The sequence below is a fragment of the Channa argus genome, chromosome 10, assembly GCF_033026475.1.
Source record: "Channa argus isolate prfri chromosome 10, Channa argus male v1.0, whole genome shotgun sequence".
NCBI lineage: Eukaryota > Metazoa > Chordata > Actinopteri > Anabantiformes > Channidae > Channa > Channa argus.
Genome location: NC_090206.1, coordinates 1,834,300 through 1,852,971, shown reverse-complemented (window position 1 = coordinate 1,852,971; position 18,672 = coordinate 1,834,300). Strand labels below are relative to the sequence as shown.

The following is an 18,672-nucleotide window of genomic DNA, read 5'->3' as shown; positions in this document are numbered from 1 at the left end:
TTGTTTCCAAATTATATTAGAGGGTAATCACACCAATAATGTACTTTACCTGCCACAGTTCATTCCAACCAATGGCAAAGCTGTGATTATCGTCATGGCTTTACAGGTGGTGCTGCCAATCGTCTCGAATGTACAGTAAAAACTATAATTAATTTAATCATCTTGAATTTTCAGGTGAACATATTGACAAAACTAGTGCAACTGTGTGTAATCGGTGTGTGATCTAATGAGAAAGATGTTATATGAAAAGATCTTGAATAGAATCAGTAATTAGTCGGTTTTTACCCCTGGGGGATAAACACCCAGTGACCTTAAGTGCCTTAATATTTAGAGGCTTTTCTTCATATCATCCTTTGCTGCATCATTGATCTGCTTTATCTTGGTAAATTCAACACATGTTGAACATCCAACTCATTTTTGGTCTAGGTCACAGAGTCAGAAAGAAATGAAAGTGAAAGCAGACTGAACCTGCATTTTTCCAAAAAGTAAATTAAATTACAATAGTTGTCCACAAAAACACACAGATGATCCCAACATGCCTCAAACTGTCCATATATCCTGGCAGGGGCATGTTTCTCATTCTTATAGCCTCTCTACTGGCGTGCTGCATGGTTCAGTGCTTGGTCCTCTTCTTTTTTCTGTCTATACTGGATCCCTGGGTTCTATCATTCACTCACATGGTCTTTCCTATCACCTCTATGCTGATGACACACAGCTCTTCCTGTCCTTTTCACCGGGAGACTCTCATCAAACATTTCTGCCCGTCTCTCAGACATCTCTGTCCGGATGAGAGACTTTGGGCTTGGAGAGGCCGATGTGAAGATGTCTCTTCACCTCAGCGCACAGAAGACACCAGGCAAAACTCTTCACCGCAATGATCCCACCATGTTGGAACGAGCTACCAAACTCTGCACGCTCAGCAAACTCACTCCCAATATACCAAAAACTGCTGAAAACAGAACTCTTCCGGATCTTCCTATGCACTTAAATCTATCTGATCTTTCTCGCACTTGCATCTCGTGAAACACTTATCTGATAGGACTTTGCTTTGATAATTTCTCCTTGACTTAGATTCTTGCTGCCTTGTACCTCACTTGTAAGTCGCTTTGGATAAATCGTCTGCTAAATGAATACATGTAAATGTAAATCCTTGTACCACCACATTCACAACTTATGTAAGTTGGACCAATCAACTAAAAGAATGCTGGCCCCCATGTTCTCTCAGAGTTGGGGTTAATGTGACTTTCCATAGTAAAAAGAAATGATGACCAGTTCCTTTAGATTAGTAATATTTACTTTATCATGTAACTTGCTATTCAAGAACAATTTTTAGATTTTTAACATGCCTCAATGGTAATCAATGTATCCTTAACAACAACAATTAGCTTTTATGATGTTTGGGGTTAGCAGCCTCCTAAAATCCAAATGGCTCAGCACCTTCTCTTTCACTATCACTGCCTTGCCATTTTTATTTTGAACATAACAGCTTTCAGAATTAGCCTCACACTCACCAACCAAATTTTTAGCATGCAAAACATAGAATGTGGCAGCAAAATATGTCTTCCCTTTGCTGACTCCATTGGTCCTTGCTCACTCTTGGCACCTGTCCCTCCCTCATACTTGGACTCAAATGAGGTCCTCGACCTATCCAGCCTCTCTGTGGCTGGTTCAACACTGCATCCTCTCCAAGCTACATTCTCTACCAACTGGACACATATTGGATAAGTGCTATATGAGGCAATGCTGCACTCACTGCATGGCTGAATGATGTCCTCTTACTTTTCCACCTATTCTGGTGCAGGACCCACATAGAGGCAATTTTTGTCTGTATAACTCAAGTCAAGCTTGAGTTATACAGACGACGAAGGTGGAAGGACATTTATTGTGCAGTAGCATATTGTCATGCAAGGCTTTGACACTTGTTGGCTATATTACTTCAACAACATGTTGCAAACAATTAGCCAGATTCTCCTACAGTGACAGATAAAGACTTGGACTGATGGTATCTTCACTTATCTTTCTTAAGCTGGGAAGAGTGGTGGGTGGTATCTATAGCCCCCTTGAAACTGGGTGAAGCATGTGGTTAAGGTGGACAAGGTCTTAGAGGCATACTCCACCCAGAGTAGCCTTTTTAGAAAAGTGGAGGGTTATGAGAGCACACACAGTGCAGAGACTTCTAGGACTCCGGGTTGCCCTCAGTCTGTTTGTTAGCTGTTAGGCCTCCAGCACCTGGCATAACTACTTTCAGAATTAAGCTGTGAACTGGGGTCCACTGTCTTAGACAATTTCAACATGTAAGCCATGAATTCAAAATATATTATTCAATTCAAAAATTATTCCAGGAAAAGTTGTAGTGTTAACTTTGGATGGAGGCAAACCTGTGATGAAGTACAAAGAGATATGAGACTAGGGTCCCCACATTAAAGGAACATATTGGAAGAGGTGTTGTGGCAAATTCGACAACCTCTGGTTACAGTCACATCAAGTGTAATCAATAAAGAAGCCTTTGGGTATGGGAAAGGCAGACGGAAATGTCACAGGCTGTAAACACCTGTCCAGTTTGTCATTCAATGTAAATGTAAAGAGGATAATTATGAGTGTGACCGTGACCAGTTGGTAGCACAGTCACCTGTGAATCCTAGCGGTGGTGCTTCAATACCTAGTCACTCGTGGCCACATGATCCTTTGGATAAAATGTCATGATGTGCAACTGAGTGAAATTGTTCCACTTTCTTTTCTGGCAAATGTGACTACAACAGTTGTCCACCAATTGCAGGCTCGGTGGTTCTGTTTTTGCTTATTCTGTCATCGTATGTTTTATTTCAAGTATCTTTGATAAAGACACTGAACAAAAAGTTTCTTCTGGTGGGTCAGGTTAGATGAATGGCAGCTCTCATCATTGTGTGATTGTGAGTGTAAATGAGAAGCATCATGAAGCACTTTGGGTACAAATGCTGCTGGCACATCTGGCATTTTATACTTGCTCAGACTCCAGCCGTGATATCCTGACACTTTGTTTGTAAAAGTGAGTGCAGACCATTTGTTATTTCCATTGTATACTTCATCGTATACAGTATTACATAAAGTATTCTACCTCAAAAAAAAAAAAACACAGGACGAGCAAATGCATAACAACACTGTACTCGGACTGCAGTCCAACGTAGGGAAGTTAATTAAGTCAGTAAATTTTATTTTAAAAAATCAATGGCTTAATTAATATCTCTGCAAGGGTGTGATATAAATTACAGCCAGTGACCCAAATGACCCTAATTACTCATCCTTTGCTGCATCTTTGATCAAATTTTTCCTGTTATATTACACATGTGCTGGACATTTTAACACACAGAAGAAACATTGAGCACACAAGCTGAAACAAACAGCAGTCCAAACGTCTACATACACATCCACGTCCAGTATTCCTGTTGATAGAAAGATAAAAGAAAGTATTTTTCAAATGTTGGCAACACTGACACAGAAGGTCCTCCAGTATTCTTGCCACTAGTGTGACTTCAGAAAGACTTTTCCGTTCTTCATAGACTGTTTTCGTGCTCACACTTGAAATCTGATCAATTAAATTTGCTCATCTTGTTACATACTGTAAGAGACAGATAAGATAAAGAGGAGTGGTTAGTTGTCAGCCTGTGGTTGCACATAAACCCTCTGTCCCCTGCAACTCACAGGTGTTTGTGTCTCTATTGTGTCTCTATTATGATCTATTTGAGTCAGGTATCACTGTAGATCTTGTGGACCTTTTGTTTAGCTGGTCATATGCTTGTCTGTTCACTATTCTCCACTATTGTTGCGGGGGTTCAGCTCGGAGGCTAACGATAGCTGAAGCTCCTTCAGTGCTGTTGTTATCAAGGCAGCATTGAATGTAATTTACATGTTTAAAAAATAAATTGTAGCAATAATTTTATTTAGCAACTGTTAGTGATAATACTCAAATTAAAATTATGTCAAAATATAGATATTTGACTTTTCTACCAAACCTGAACATAGACACAAAAGGCAAAGACATCTTTACAACTTTTATTTTAAAGAAGTTCTCAATGTCAATTAACAACTTTTCTTTGACGTTTTATTTAATGACCATCAAATTATTTTACTTTATATATGTCTCCTTTAGGCAACATAATTAGAAAAGACTCCATAAATTTCCACTGTTATGCTGATGATACCCAGGTGTCCCCTGGCTTTGAAGCTGTGTGTCTTCCAGCGTGAAGCTACTGGTCCTACCAATCTGCCCGATGTTTTGTTGTTGCTTTTTGTTGCTCTTTTCTTTTATCTCTTCACTTTCCACTCACCCCAACCGGTCGAGGCAGATGGCCGTCCACCCTGAGCCTGGTTCTGCTGGAGGTTTTTTCCGTTTAAGGGAGTTTTTCCTCTCCACTGTTGCCTTGGCTTGCTCCAGGGGGAATTGTTGGGTTCTCTTTATACATCTTTATAATCTTGACTTTATTCTGTAAAGTGCCCTGAGATGACTTTGTTGTGAATTGGCTCTATAAAGTTGAATTGACTTGAATTAGTAAAACAGAAGTGGCGTATAGTTCACAAACTTAAAAAAGGCAACATGAAAGTTAGAAACGAAGTGGCGTTCCAGAAATTTAGAAGGATCTAATTTAGCCTGGTTCTCCTTGATGCCAGAACAGCATATTATTCATCAGTAATAGAGGAAAACAAGAACAACCCCCGGTTTGTTTTCAGCACTATAGCCAGGCTGACTAAGAACCATAGTTCTGTTGACCCTAGTTTTCCCTTAACTTCATGACTTTCTTTATGAATAAAATTATAGTTATTAGAGAAGAATTCACCAGATCCTCCTCCCAAATATTACAGATAGATCTTCATGTACAAAAGTGCTAGAATCATCTTTTTTTTTTTATCCAGCTATCTTCTGTAATACATAGTCACCAACCTCCTCACTTGCATGCAAGGAGCATGCATCCTCATTTTATTCTCATGATCCCACTCCTGTGCGGACCAACCAATCAGTAGTGAAATGACAAGGATGCCATTCCTTGTCATCTCACCTGTGTTTGATGTGTTCCACCTACAAAAGCTGTGAAAACATCTTTCCAATTACTTACAGATGAATGAGAGAATATGAACAAATTATTTGTTGTACATCTACTAATGATTTGTTAATGATCATTGCAAGATTCAGTAAAGTATTTACAAAAGTCTTCAAAATCCTATGTAAAAAATTTACACAACATTTTTGAATGATTTACAAACATTTATAAGTGTCTTTTAATGATTGGTTTATTATTATCTAATGGCTTATAAATAAATGACAGTTGATCGTTATTACAAAGTGTTGACATTATTTATACCTTGATTACATGCATGCAGTTATGCCAATCTCTTTTTCTGCAACAATTATTGTAAACGAGATAAAATGATTTTAAATACAACCTTGAGACTGATAAAATACAAGTATGGCTAATGACGGCTAATGGAAAAACAACCTTCAAAACAACACACTGACTTCACCAACAGCCTCTGCACAGCAGGGGGAAAAGGGGTAAAGGTATATAACATTCCATTTGTTGAAGAAAACACAGAAATCCTACCACAAGATGCAAAACCCGTATCAGCAGTAAGAATCAAAAACCCAAGTTGGAGTTTACAAAAAAATACAGCCATAATCCACAAAAGTTCTGGAACAAAGAGATGGGAAAATAAGTGAGATATATTGGTCAACTTACTCACCTGGAAGGAAAAACAACCTGAAAACATAATAACTCCAGCGACAGTTGCTGCTAGCATAAAAAAGCTATTTACAGTACTGTGCAAAAGTCTTTGGCAACCATTAGAGTTGTGATTTTAGAAATGCTATGATGAGCATTTATACAAATGTAAAGCGCTGTGGTTTTTCAATGGTATTTGTGATACTCTAATGGTGGTGCTGCATCAGAAATGCATGTGTGACTCTGAAGTCATAAAATCCAACCTGCAGTTCTTTCAGCCAATAGGAAGTAAATACATTTAGAGGATAAAAGCTGGTGTCAGATGAAAAGCTGCAGTTGATTATGCTGCTTTCAATTAACATGTCATTGATCATAAGTGTATATTTAACAGTTCATTGAATGCTCCATGCACCTATGTATGTGCTGAATGATTTTAACATGGAAAGTAGGCAAATGTCCATAGAATTGTGAAATCAGCTATTAAGAAACCAGTCAGCTTGTTGCAAGAGTGTAAAGAGGGGCAGAATGTAAGACACACAATCACAATGAAGTGATGCCTGTGGTGACCTTGAACAGAGCAGGGGAGTGCTGGGAGTGATGCATTCACTGGACAGAGGAAAACCAGGTAAGGGAATGTCTGGTTAACACTGGTTAGGAAATATGGCTGTGCCCAAAATACCACACCTGGTTAAGCTGGGCAAACAGACAGACTCAAAGTCAGCAATCCCACAATTTGATTTCCACATTTACTTATTGGTAAAAACTTGTTTTTCATCTGTGTTTTAGGCCATGAATGAATGTGTATAAAACATGAAGATTCTCAGTCATCTAGGTTTCGTTATCCGAAGATGGAATCATGTCAACTGTACTTAGTTAGAAATGTTTCGCTACTTATCCTTGAGCAGCTTCGTCAGTCTGAGGGAAAGTTTGCTAGGGGACCCAGTTATATCCTCCAGAGTAGACTTTGTTCCACACTTGGCCTAAATAGGCTCATTAGGTGGATAATAGGGGAGGTGAGAACAGGGTGGAGTCATCAAAATGTAATGATTACAATGGTAAAACCCCTAATCCCCTAGAATGGGGTTCATGTGTTTTCCATCAACTGAAATCTTAAGCCATTAAATACGTAAGCAGGATCAGCCCTGCTTCAGTAAATGCATGATTTTTTGATCTGTCTGAAAAAGTATCAAATAAATACAGTGCACCCACTTAAAGAAAAAGTAGTTTATATAGTCATGTGATCACAGCTGAGGTCAAATCCCTCTCACCCAAACACACTGAGGCTATTTAAAATATCACTAAATCTATCACCAAGAAACAAGTGCACTCAATTCTGGGAATGTGATCTTATTGCAGGACCTTCATTCTTAACTACTCTCTAACTCCTCCAAACTAAGCCACACTGAGCTCCATTATGCATGACAAAGTACTGCAGTCACTTGACCAGGTTGTGTGGACCCCAGAAGCTAAACAGGCTTTTAAGGGTTCAAAAAAAGCATTGCAAACTACATCCAACTACTTGGGAACTGGCTCATCCATCCAGATCATTTACACAAAGCGTTGACAAACGAAATGGATTCATGACATTTATTTTTGTTACAGGACCGTTGTGGAAGTCAGACCTGTTGCTTACTTTTCAGGAAAGTCAGATCCTGTAGCTGCTCAAATTCTCAGATGTTTATTTGCAATCAAGACACATTGTTGGTTATGCTGATTTAACCCATGCTGTTAGAAAAACAACAACCAAAAAGTCATCTTTCCGTTCTTGAAAGTATTGACCGTAAACTCAACTGTATCTTTTTCTACACAGCAAATTTGACACATTAATGAAAAGGATCAATTGTAGAATTGCATTAGTCCCAGCAGGATACATTTATTACAATAGGGGATATAAAATAATCACAAAATGAACTATGTTGTGTATGGACAGGTATTTCTCGTTATAACTTAGGTGGCAGTTTGACCCAGAAAACTGCAGAATCACTCACCTCTTCCTCCCTCAGTGATCAAATCTCTTCCTCATACTTCAGATACATATACAATAAAAAAAGAAAAGAAAAAGAATTTCAATCATGATCCTATTGCCAAGTAGGTTGCTGGACAATTCTCATGTTTAGAGTCTGACTGATGAAACCCTCATTAATTGTTTGACATCAGGTCCACTACAGCCAGACGTTGTAGGTTGCCACGTAGATTTACTAATGCAGTAAACTAAAGTACAATTTTCAATATGTTACGGAATAAAATATTGTACTTTTAGGTTTGACAAAACTTAAGCCACTATTTCGCTTTTGCAGATGCTGATTCTTAACAAAAATATAACCAATTAATTAATGCTAATTTTAAAATAAGCAGCTGTCAGTACATGGTTCACATCAGCTCCACCTTTATCAGCTCGTGTTTTAGTCTCTATGTAACAGAGAACCACAGCTCTGCAAGAATCTAATCATCTCTGTCTAGTCTTTGCTGTTCAGTCACTGTGTCATACTAAAGAGTTTTATAGATCTACATATACAGTATCTACCAGATATGTCACACCACACCCAGTGTCATTTATTTCACTTATTTTTTTCCCTGGTATCTTTTAAAGAGGCCATTTAAAGCTACAATATCCAACTTAACTCAACTTCTGCTCTGCCCAGCTCTTCCTCCCCCTGCTTTCATACAGCTTTTCTTCAATCTTTATGCTCTACCACGCTCTGCACACTTCTTTAGGAGATCTTACTTTGTGGACAATACAATCCCAATCAATTATAAGTCCCTATGGAAACATTGCTTATGGTCAGCTGCAGAAACCCTGGGATTTACACAGGATTACTAGACTGAACTGTGCTGCAGGGAGGCCCCAAATTATTCCCTATTATTATTTGTATTTAGTAGTATTTTAATGTTTTTTTATTTGGTTTTCTTTTAGCATTATAGTTGTTGCCCTAGTCAGCTGGACGTTATAAGGTTTTGAGTGTTGTAGAAATTTTTACTTTTAATAGTGTGTTAAAGGTTATATATTCTTCATATATTCCTATGTATTCCTTAGCACTCTGATTAATGTCCACAGAGACAGATATATGCAGGGATGGACACCATTGAACATAGAGGGGAGGACTTGTAAGATGTGCAGCTCTGACTGTGGAGATGGCAAAGAAAGGTCATAGTAAGGGAAAGGGACTTAATTCTGCTAAATACGTGGTACTGGTAGTTCTTTGTTCATTTTGCTTAGCACTCTCAAGCAACTAGTGTGCTATAACTCATATTTCCTTCTTAGTACTTTCGTATTTTATACTTTCTAAAAAGGCCCTGCAAAGACTATCTTGACAAAAATTCTGTTTATTTCCACAAAACTGAAAAGTTGTCCTGTAAAAGCTCATAATTTATAGCTCCATCAATGTTTTGCTATCTGGCCTGCCTCTAGCTCTAGTTTAGTCAGCTTGTTTCCTGTTGTCCATCAGGAAACAAGAAACCATAAAATAAGCAAACTATAAAGAAAAATGAACTATACAGGAATGATTGTGGTATTTTGTCAATCATTTTATTATTGATTCATTTTTTAAAATTGAGTACCATGCGTGAGTGTTGATTACAGAAAGCTTTGCAATATATGTTTGTATGAGCAGTTTACAATGGCAACAGAAGTCGAATTGTTAGAGAAGAACAATCCAATGACATGCAGTGTTTATGCAACAATTAACAATTAACAAACAGTTAAAGATTGAGTAAGGCATGTCAAGTAAAGAGTGGCTAACAGGAGATTAGACAAGTTGATGTTCTGTTTTACGTTGTGAGTTGTCTTTGTGATAGGAAGGGTCATAGCTGTTGTAGTAGGAGACTAGGTCAACTACATTTAGTTGTGGTAGCTGAGGTCACACTCTTGGCCCATCACTTCAGACGCTGCCAGATGCAGTTGTGAGTCATTGGCAGCAGTCACAACTTTGGCTGAAGACCAAACCTGTTTGGCACTTCATGAGGTAGGTAAACCCATTGGAACAGCTGTAAAAAGTGCTGGGGTTCTTTGGGTTGGCATAGTCCCCGTCAAGCCTTCCTTTACAGAACTGATCAATGGGTCCAGCAGATGTGGTTTTAGTAGGTGCTTTGGTTGTGGTAGTGGGAGATGGAGTTGTGGGCCAGTCACAGCAGTTACAGCTTTGTCTGAAGATCAGACCAGATGGGCAGGATCTGACGTAGGTCAGCCCACCTGAGCAGGTGTAATAAGAGTTTGGGTTGTTTACGTTGGCGTAATCCCCATTACTCTTTCCGATACAGAACTGGCTGGCACCAGAAGCTGGAACATAGAAACCCAGGTTTCAACAGCTTTAATTAGCTTTTGTATTTTGTCAGATTCCCTATACTAATTACTGCTGACACTGATGTAAAGACACTATATACTTGCTGGTTAGATGGTTATAAACTTACCCAAGGTGGCGATGATCAAACACAGACCTTTAAAGTCAGACAGACTTGGTTAGTATTAAATTGAACACAAATTACTAGAATAACTAAATGAAATTTTAGTGTAACATGTTATACATTCAGCGACAGTAGTGTGTCCATGCAGAAATAATGGCCACAGATTATCTTTTCCTTCTTACTCTCACAATCCATGAAATTATTGATAAGAACAACTTTAAAGATGTACGCCTAACGCCATAAAAAGCAGGGGTCATATTGGAAAGCTCTCTTGTATATATACTGTACTTATGGCTGCGTTCCTCCTGTCTAGCCCAATGAAGTCTTCTCTGGGCCAACTTAGGTCAAATCTGTGCACAGCTGTTGCTGCCTTCTGGTCATCACTCATTGTTTAGAAATGAAATGTCATTGTGAGACTCTTTATTCCAGCAAAATAACTGACTCTCCTGAACTCTGAGCATTAGTCCTTTTGGTTGGTTGCTCCTGCACAGTATAAAGGTTACTACCTTTTTGTTGGAAGTGGTTGGATCTTGATGTACCAAACTACAGAAGGTGTTATTGTACTGTTGTGCTGATGTTATTTTAGGTAAAATTTTAATAGAATGTATTGCATTACGTGTTTATTAACAAATACAATATAATACATTTTAGATTTTGCAATGGAATTATCACATTTTAAATTAGCTTTAAACTTGAATTCAAACAAATCATCTACTTTTTTGTGTAGTGAAATTTAAGTTCACTTCTTGTTACTTCAGTTTAAAAGTGAACAAAATTCCATTCATCATTGTATTGATGAGGGGAGAGAAATTTCAGAAACCAAACCTAAATTAGTTAATCTAAGATTATTAGAGATAGTTTAGAGGGAGTAGAGGGATTTGGATGAACCAACTCTTTAGGTTGTTCAGTGTGTCTTACCTGCAGTCAGAATTAGCCTGCACATGTTGTTACTATGTGTAAAAACAGAAAAGATTTGATCAATACATTAACAGTGCCAAGCAGCTTTAAACTTGACAAGTATCACAACATGTTTCTATAACACACAATGATCATCATGATGACATCAGATACAACACACACACACAAAGAAACAAAAACCTGTACAGTACCTGTTGGTTCAGCCAGACCTAAAATATTTTTTAAAAGGTTTGACAGTTAGAGTAGGTACAGCAGTATACAGCAAAACAAGTATAATGTCTGTGAAATCAGATACTTACAAAGAGAAAGGTGCAAAAAGCAGATTGTGTCTCTCCTGCGTCTGATGGATAACTGACAGAATGTCTGGCCTTAATATTAGTGCCGCTGACAGGGTGAGGCACTGGGTGGGGATAATTCTGGAATGTCCAACAGAAGAGGGAAATTATCTCATACCAGGAGCTTTCGGTTTTGACATTGGACGATGTTGCCATCTGAAGGCTAAACACATATCAGTGTAAACGCTACAAAGAAAAAAATGAAAACGTTAAAAAAAGCTTTAACTGTGGCTAAGGTGGAAAAATCGCTTAATATGCAACTTAATATTGCATAGAGCCAGAACCCTCCTAAAGCTATTAATTTTTAAACCTTAAATATATTTTTTGTTAACTACAAAAAAGGGATTATTTTTTTTCAATCATCGTGTAGTTTCATAACATAAACTAATTACTAAAAACATGTTTGTCATTTTTTACTGTGGTTATAAAGTTCCTGTAGTGGTTTCTGGGTTGAGGAAAAAGTAGGTTAAGTTTCATATCTAGAAATGTTATTAAATATGTCACAGCAGAGCAGCAGGTGACAAATGCTACACCTTCTATAAAGACACAGTGATACTGTCCTAAGAAAAAAATCATGTACATCTTCTGCCGATACATAAGCGATAGGCAGAAGAGGAAATATCAGATTTGTGGGATCGTTTTTTGCAATCAATATGTGGAGAAGCCAAGCTTCCAGGGGAGGTGGGATGTCTATACAGAAGGCACTGGCTGGTAGTTAGTGCGGGACACAAATATTCTTGGTCTTGACACTGTTTAATACACTGCAAAAAAAAGTCACACCCAGAAAGTGCAGTGAATGTGTTCAAAGGATTAATATAAATAATATAAGGATATAAATACACCTTTATGTGAAAGGACCCGTCACAGGTGAATTAGTGTCCTGTCCAAACTATCAAAATGTGTTAAAAGCAAAAAATAAAATATGGCACCTATGCAAATCTGTGTTTGTATGTATATATGTGTTAAATATTCTAAAGCTTATGAAAAGACAATGACATATTTATATAAAAAATAATTTTAGTTTGTTATGTAGAAAATGAGAGATTATTAAACAGAAACTGATCAGACAATGCTGTCAGACCGTTTACATGGGTCAGTTTGTATTTACTGTGTGAGGTCAACTGGGTCTTTGAGACTTTGACTGAATGATTATGACTCTGCCTCTGCAGTAAACTAAGACTAATCGCATGCTTCACCTGGTGCATACATACAGTATTGTAATAGGCTTCTACATCATTTGCATTACCAGCAGAGACCCATCAGGGATTTGTTATGGCCCAGTCACAGATAGTGTGGATTTTGTGGATGTTTACTGTAATTTTATTCTATAGTTTTTGGGAAGTGGTAGTTCTGCCTGTAATCTCTTTCATTTCTTTCTCACTCACTGTCTTTGAACTAAACGTGTGTCAAATGTTCAGCACAGGTGTAAATTAGCAAATGTTATGAGGAAAAAGGTCCTTAAACTCACTGGATATTGTTTTCGAGCATTGTTTTGCAAGACTATTCATGTACCTTCCTCATTCCTCACTGTTCATACACTGGTGAGTTCCAATAGGAAGTAAAGTTATTGTTTATTTAAGTTGAATTCTGAGTTGCATGCTTCTGCAGATAGCATAGTTTTACAGAGCTATATGATTTTTTTGCTGTCCTCACTGTGCTTGACCTAAAAGTGTTTACCAGGTTAAGGCTGATGAAATATGCAGCAAAAAATGACATGAGTGTTAGTTAACATCAAGATTCTAATCATGAGACTTTCACATTCCTCACTTAACCCCTTTTTGAAGTTTCTCTCTTGTTTTTTTTACAGCAGTGAATCATGGTTGACCGTGGTGTGGGCGAAGGATCATATCTTGTATAAAGGTATAAATTAGAAGATTTTCCTTTTCTATTCAGTTTTATTCATGTAATGTCATCTTGTTATTGGGTCACACACTACTGAGTCTGTTTTTTCAATGAAAGTGAAAAAAAAAAGGCGACTAAAGTTGGATCCTCACTTCCTCCTGAGGTAAACGTATCGTGACACTTTCTGTTACTGCACACTCTTTGGTTTCTGCCAAAGGACTGTTCACTGAGTAATTGTACCTCCTATTTTACTTAAATAAAGTAAAATACTTACTTAAATAAGTTTATTTACACAAGAATTACTACTTGAGACTTGACATATGCTTGTATTACTCAAGCACCCGCTCTTCTAAAATATAACTAGCTATCATTAACTATTTCCAAATTTTATCTATCTTAGCTCTGCTAGCTTAGCAGTCATCTGTTAGCAATGGCTTCCCTTTCTCCCTCTGTCTCTCCTTCTCTCACTTGCTCAGTGTGTCTCATGTTCAGATTTTCCTCTGCTTCCTTTAGCTGGTGCGGGACAACCTATCATAGCCCCTGTTAGCTGTCCCCTGGCAGTTCCCGAGCAGCCACGATGCCAGACCGGCTGGGTGACGATTCATTCCACGATTGACGATTCCAAACCAAAAAGGTTTACTTTGATAAAAGTTAAGACTACTCCTCTCACAGAACAAAACCCCAAAACAATTAAATATGGATTGTTAAATATCAGATCTCTCTCGTCTAAATCTCCGTTAGTGAATGACTTAAACAATCATCTATTCGATATATTCTTTCTTACTGAAACTTGGTTGCAGCAGGAAGAATGTGTCAGTCTAAATGAGGCAGCCACCCCAAAGTCATATTATCATGTCCCCAGAAGCACAGGCTGAGGTGGAAGGGTATCTGCAATCTTCCACTCAAGCTCACCAATAAACACTTGACCTAAACATAGTTATAACTCATTTGAGAGCCTTACTCTTAGCCTTTCACACCAAACGGGAAAACTCAAAAACACTTCTGTTTGTTATTATGTTCCTCAAGCCCCTTATTCAGTTTTTGAATGAATTTTCAGATTTCCTATCCGATGTAGTGTTTAGTACAGATAAAGTCATGATAGTAGGTGACTTTAATATTCATGTAGATGCTGACAGTAATTCCCTCAAGACTGCATTTCATTGGTTTTTCCCAAAATGTAAATAAACCCACTCACTATTTTAGTCAGAACCTAGACCTTGTCGTTACATATTGTATTGAAACTGATAATTTAAAGGTGTTTCCGTACAATTCTTTTTTGTCTGACCATTTATAACTACGAAATAAATAACATTTGAATTTACAATAATCAGTTAGAAAGTTAGCAGTCAAGTGCAAGTGCTGTAAACAAGTTCAAAGAAACAATTCTTTCTTCATTTGCTTCATTTGCTCCATATGTGAATACAATGGAGGTAAAATACTTGATAGTGTTTCCCTTCTGACAAGCAATGTAGTAAAACAGAAGAGGCGATCTCCATGACATAGTTCACAAACGAAGTGGCGTTCCAGAAATTTAGAAGAATCTCATTTAGCCTGAAAAAACAGTTGTCCGTGATGCCAGAACAGCATATTATTCATCATTAATAGAGGAAAACAAGAACAACTCCCAGTTTCTTTTCAGCACTGTAGCAAGGCTGACTAAGAACCATAGTTCTGTTGAGCCTAGTATTCCTTTAATTTCATGACTTTATTTATGTATAATTAAAGAAGATTTTACCAGATCCTCCCCCCAAATATTACAGATACATCTTCCTGTACAACAGTGCTAGAATCATCATTAAGGCCCAACCCCCCCCCCAAACTTCTTTTTACCCAAAATAATGGTGGCGCTGCATCAGGAATGCATGTGTGACTCTGAAGTCATAAAATCCAACCTGCAGTTCTTTCAGCCAATGGGAAGTAATTACATTTAGAGAATAAAAGCTGGTGTCAGATGAAAATGCTCACTATACTTCACTATACTATAGTTCACTATACTTCTACTGCTGTCAATTAACATGTCATTCATCATAAATGTATATTTAACAGTTTATCGAATGCTACATGCACCTATGTATGTGCTGAATGTTTTTAACATAGAAAGTAGGCAAATGTCCATAGAATTGTTAAATCAGCTATTAAGAAACCAGTCAGCTTGTTGCAACAGTGTAAAGAGTGGCAGAATATAACACACACAATCACAATGAAGTGATGCCTGCAGTGACCTTGAACAGAGCAGGGGAGTGCTGGGAGTGATGCATTCACTGGACAGAGGAAAACCAGGTAAGTAAATGTCTGATTAACACTGGTGTGGAAACACGGCTGTGCCTGGTTAATCTGGGCAAACAGACAGACTCAAAGGCAGCAATCCCACAATTTGATTTCCAGATTTTCTCATTGGTAAAAACTTCTTTTCCATCTGTGTTTTTAGGCCATGAATGAATGTGTATAAAACATGAAGATTCTCAGTCATTTATGTTTGGTTATCCGAAGATTGAATCATGTCAACTGTACTTCTTTCTTCTTGGTTAGAAATGTTTCGCAGCTTATCCTTCAGCAGCTTTTTGAGTCTCAGGGAAAGTTGGCTAGGTGACCCAGTTATATCCTCCAGAGTAGACTTTGTTCCATGCTTGGCCTGAATAGGCTCATTAGGTGGATAATAGGGGAGGTGAGAATAGGTCCAGGTGTTTTCCATTAGCTAAAATCTTGTCATTTAATATGCCGAATTGCATTTGTCCTAGCAGGATATGTTTATTACAATAGGGGGTAAAAAATAATTACAAAATAAACTATGTTGTGTACGGACAGGTATTTCTCGTTATAACTGGAGTGGCAGTTAGTCCCAGAAAACTGCAGAATGACTCACCTCTTCCTCCCTCAGCGATCAAATCTCTTCCTTATACTTCAGATACATATGCAATAAAAATAAAGAAAAAGAATTTCAATCATGATGCTTTAAACTTTCAGGTTTAACTGATCTATTACCAAGTACAGTACTATCTTTTGACTGTGTATCTGCAAACACGTGCTGGGCAATTCTCATGTTCAGAGTCTGACTGATGAAACCCTCATTAATCGTTTGACATCAGGTCCACTACAGCCAGACGTTGTACTTTGCCAAGTAGATTGACTAATGTAGTAAACTAAAGTACAATTTTCAATATGTTACGGAGGAAAATATTGTACTTTTACTTAAAGGAATTTCCAAACTTTAGCCACTATTTAGCTTTTGCAGATGCTAGTGTGCTATAATTCATATTTTCTTCTTTGTACTCCTGCACAGTACAAAGGTTACTACTATTTTGTTGGAAGTGGTTGGATCTTGATGTACCAAACTACAGAGGGTGTTATTGTACTGTTGTGCTGATGTTATTTTAGGTGAAATTTTATTAGAATGTATTGTATTACGTGCTTATTAACAAATACAACATAATAGATATAAAATATTATATTTATAATACATTCTTTTCTATACTTACTGTATATTAGGCTTGTAACAGTTGTAAAGCTGAGATGGTTCTTTCCCCCACTAACCCACTGCCCACTAACATACAAACGCCCGTCCTCTCTTGGAAGTCTCCACATATTAAGAAATTCAATAAAATATGCTTGAAGTCTGATATCTCATCTGCTGTTATAGTAATAGGGCCAATCACTTTGATGTAAATGCTTTTTATTTTAAGGAAGTATCACTGTGTCTCTATAGAAGGTGTAGCTTGAGCTGTCTGTCAGCTGCAACTTTGCTATGAGGCGTTGAAGGACAGTCCAGTACTTGGCAGATTCCCAAATTAGATAGTGGTTGTCTGCCAACAGCAGCTGCCAAGATAAATAGAATTTCAAGATATGAAACTTAGCCTACTTTTTCATGAGTAGGTTCCATTGTTTAACCCGGAAACTGCTACAGGATCCTTATAAACAGAGATGACAATAACAAATCTACATGTTTCAGTAATTAGGTTATGATGTGGAAAATCAGAAAAAGGAACCTTGCTAGAGAAACAAAATGTTACACGATAACATCATTAAAATAGCACCAGTCAGACCTGTAAATGAAACACGAGGAAAACCACGGTAATGTGTTGTAGTCCATAAATGTTAAATTAGACATTTAGCCCCAGTTATATGTACAGTAAAAGCTTTATAAAGTTTCTTGGTGTTAACAAAGTGTTGAGTGTCCAGAGTGTTGCTTGCAACTTTTTAAATATGTTAGAATTTTTTAAATTGATTTTCAATGTAATACTGACCATTTCTGTGACTTTAAAGCTCTTTGTTTGATCATCACCAGCTTCGGTAAGTTTATAACCATCTAACTAACAGGTACATATTGTTTTCAGTGACTTGAACAGTTAAACTGACAAAATTCAAATGTTAATCAAACCCGTTGAAATCTTTGTTTGTTTGTTTGTTTATGCTCCAGCTTCCGGTGGGAGGCAAGAGGCAAGAGTTCAGTTATGGAAAGTGTGATGGGGATGTTATGATCTGGCCCTCAAAATCACTTCCTGCCGGTTTTCTCTCTTTTTCTCCACTTCCTGTCCCCAGTTAATTTCTCCAGTTTACCAGTTATCAACAGTCACAATTGTTTTCCCCTGTTCCCCTGCCTTTTAAAAACCCAGCTCTCCCCTTGATTCCTGTCAGCGCTTCGTCTTTGTTACCTATGCAACACACCGTCTACAAGGTTCAACGTCTCGGTTCATCTTTGTAATTCATGCCACATTCTGTTTTCGAGTTTTCTTTGCCTCATGGTTTTTGGACTCCTGACTTATGCTCATATGGACTTCTGTTATCTGTTTTGGTCTGAGGTTTGGTTATGTTTTGCTCTTGCTTGTTAGCCCTCCTTTAATGTCATTAGCCAGATTTCACTTTTGTATTTATTTTATTGTATATTGTATTTTATTTATTTTACTGCAATTGCAGAGAATTGGAGTGACATCATTCAGCCATTTTTAGCCCTGGCTCTCTGTTATAAGTTGCGTTTCAGATTGTGGAATTTTAGTTGCTAGTCAAGTTCCTTGATTCTTGTGCTTAGTTTGTTGGTACTTTCTCTGTTATTTGGCCTAGTCTCTGTTTAGATTTGTTATTTGTCCCTTTTTTCTTTACTAATAAAATTATTAAATTCCCACGTCCCTCCCGCAGTGTTGCCTCTTGGGTCCTCATACAAAGTTCTGATAGGGGACTATGCCAACCCAAACAACCCCTATACTTATTACAACTGCCTATCGGGTTTGATCTTCAGAAAAAGCCTCGACTGCTGTGATTGGTAAACAACTGCAGCTCCCATTGACAGAACCAAAACAGATATCATAACCACATCTGCTGGAACCAAATGGCAAATGATCTGCACTTATATAGCACTTTTCTACCTATTGGAACTCAAAGTGCTTTACACTGCTCCCTATTCAACACTCAATACATTTATATTAGAGGCTAAGTAACACCAGTAAACTACTTAAGTACCAAGGTTCATGACAATCAATGGCAAGGTTGTATTT

General features: G+C 37.6%; 1 protein-coding gene across 1 annotated transcript; it reads right to left on the bottom strand.

Moving 5' to 3' along the window:
• Positions 1–9,194: 9,194 nt before the first annotated feature.
• Positions 9,195–11,340, bottom strand: LOC137134607 (probable endochitinase). The gene is made up of 4 exons (XM_067519548.1): positions 11,309–11,340; positions 11,010–11,041; positions 10,098–10,124; positions 9,195–9,966 (listed from the first exon to the last, which is right to left on the bottom strand). The coding sequence occupies exons 2-4, from the start codon at positions 11,032–11,034 to the stop codon at positions 9,596–9,598; spliced, it is 423 nt and encodes a 140-aa protein (XP_067375649.1). The 5' UTR covers positions 11,035–11,041; positions 11,309–11,340; the 3' UTR covers positions 9,195–9,595.
• Positions 11,341–18,672: the final 7,332 nt, after the last annotated feature.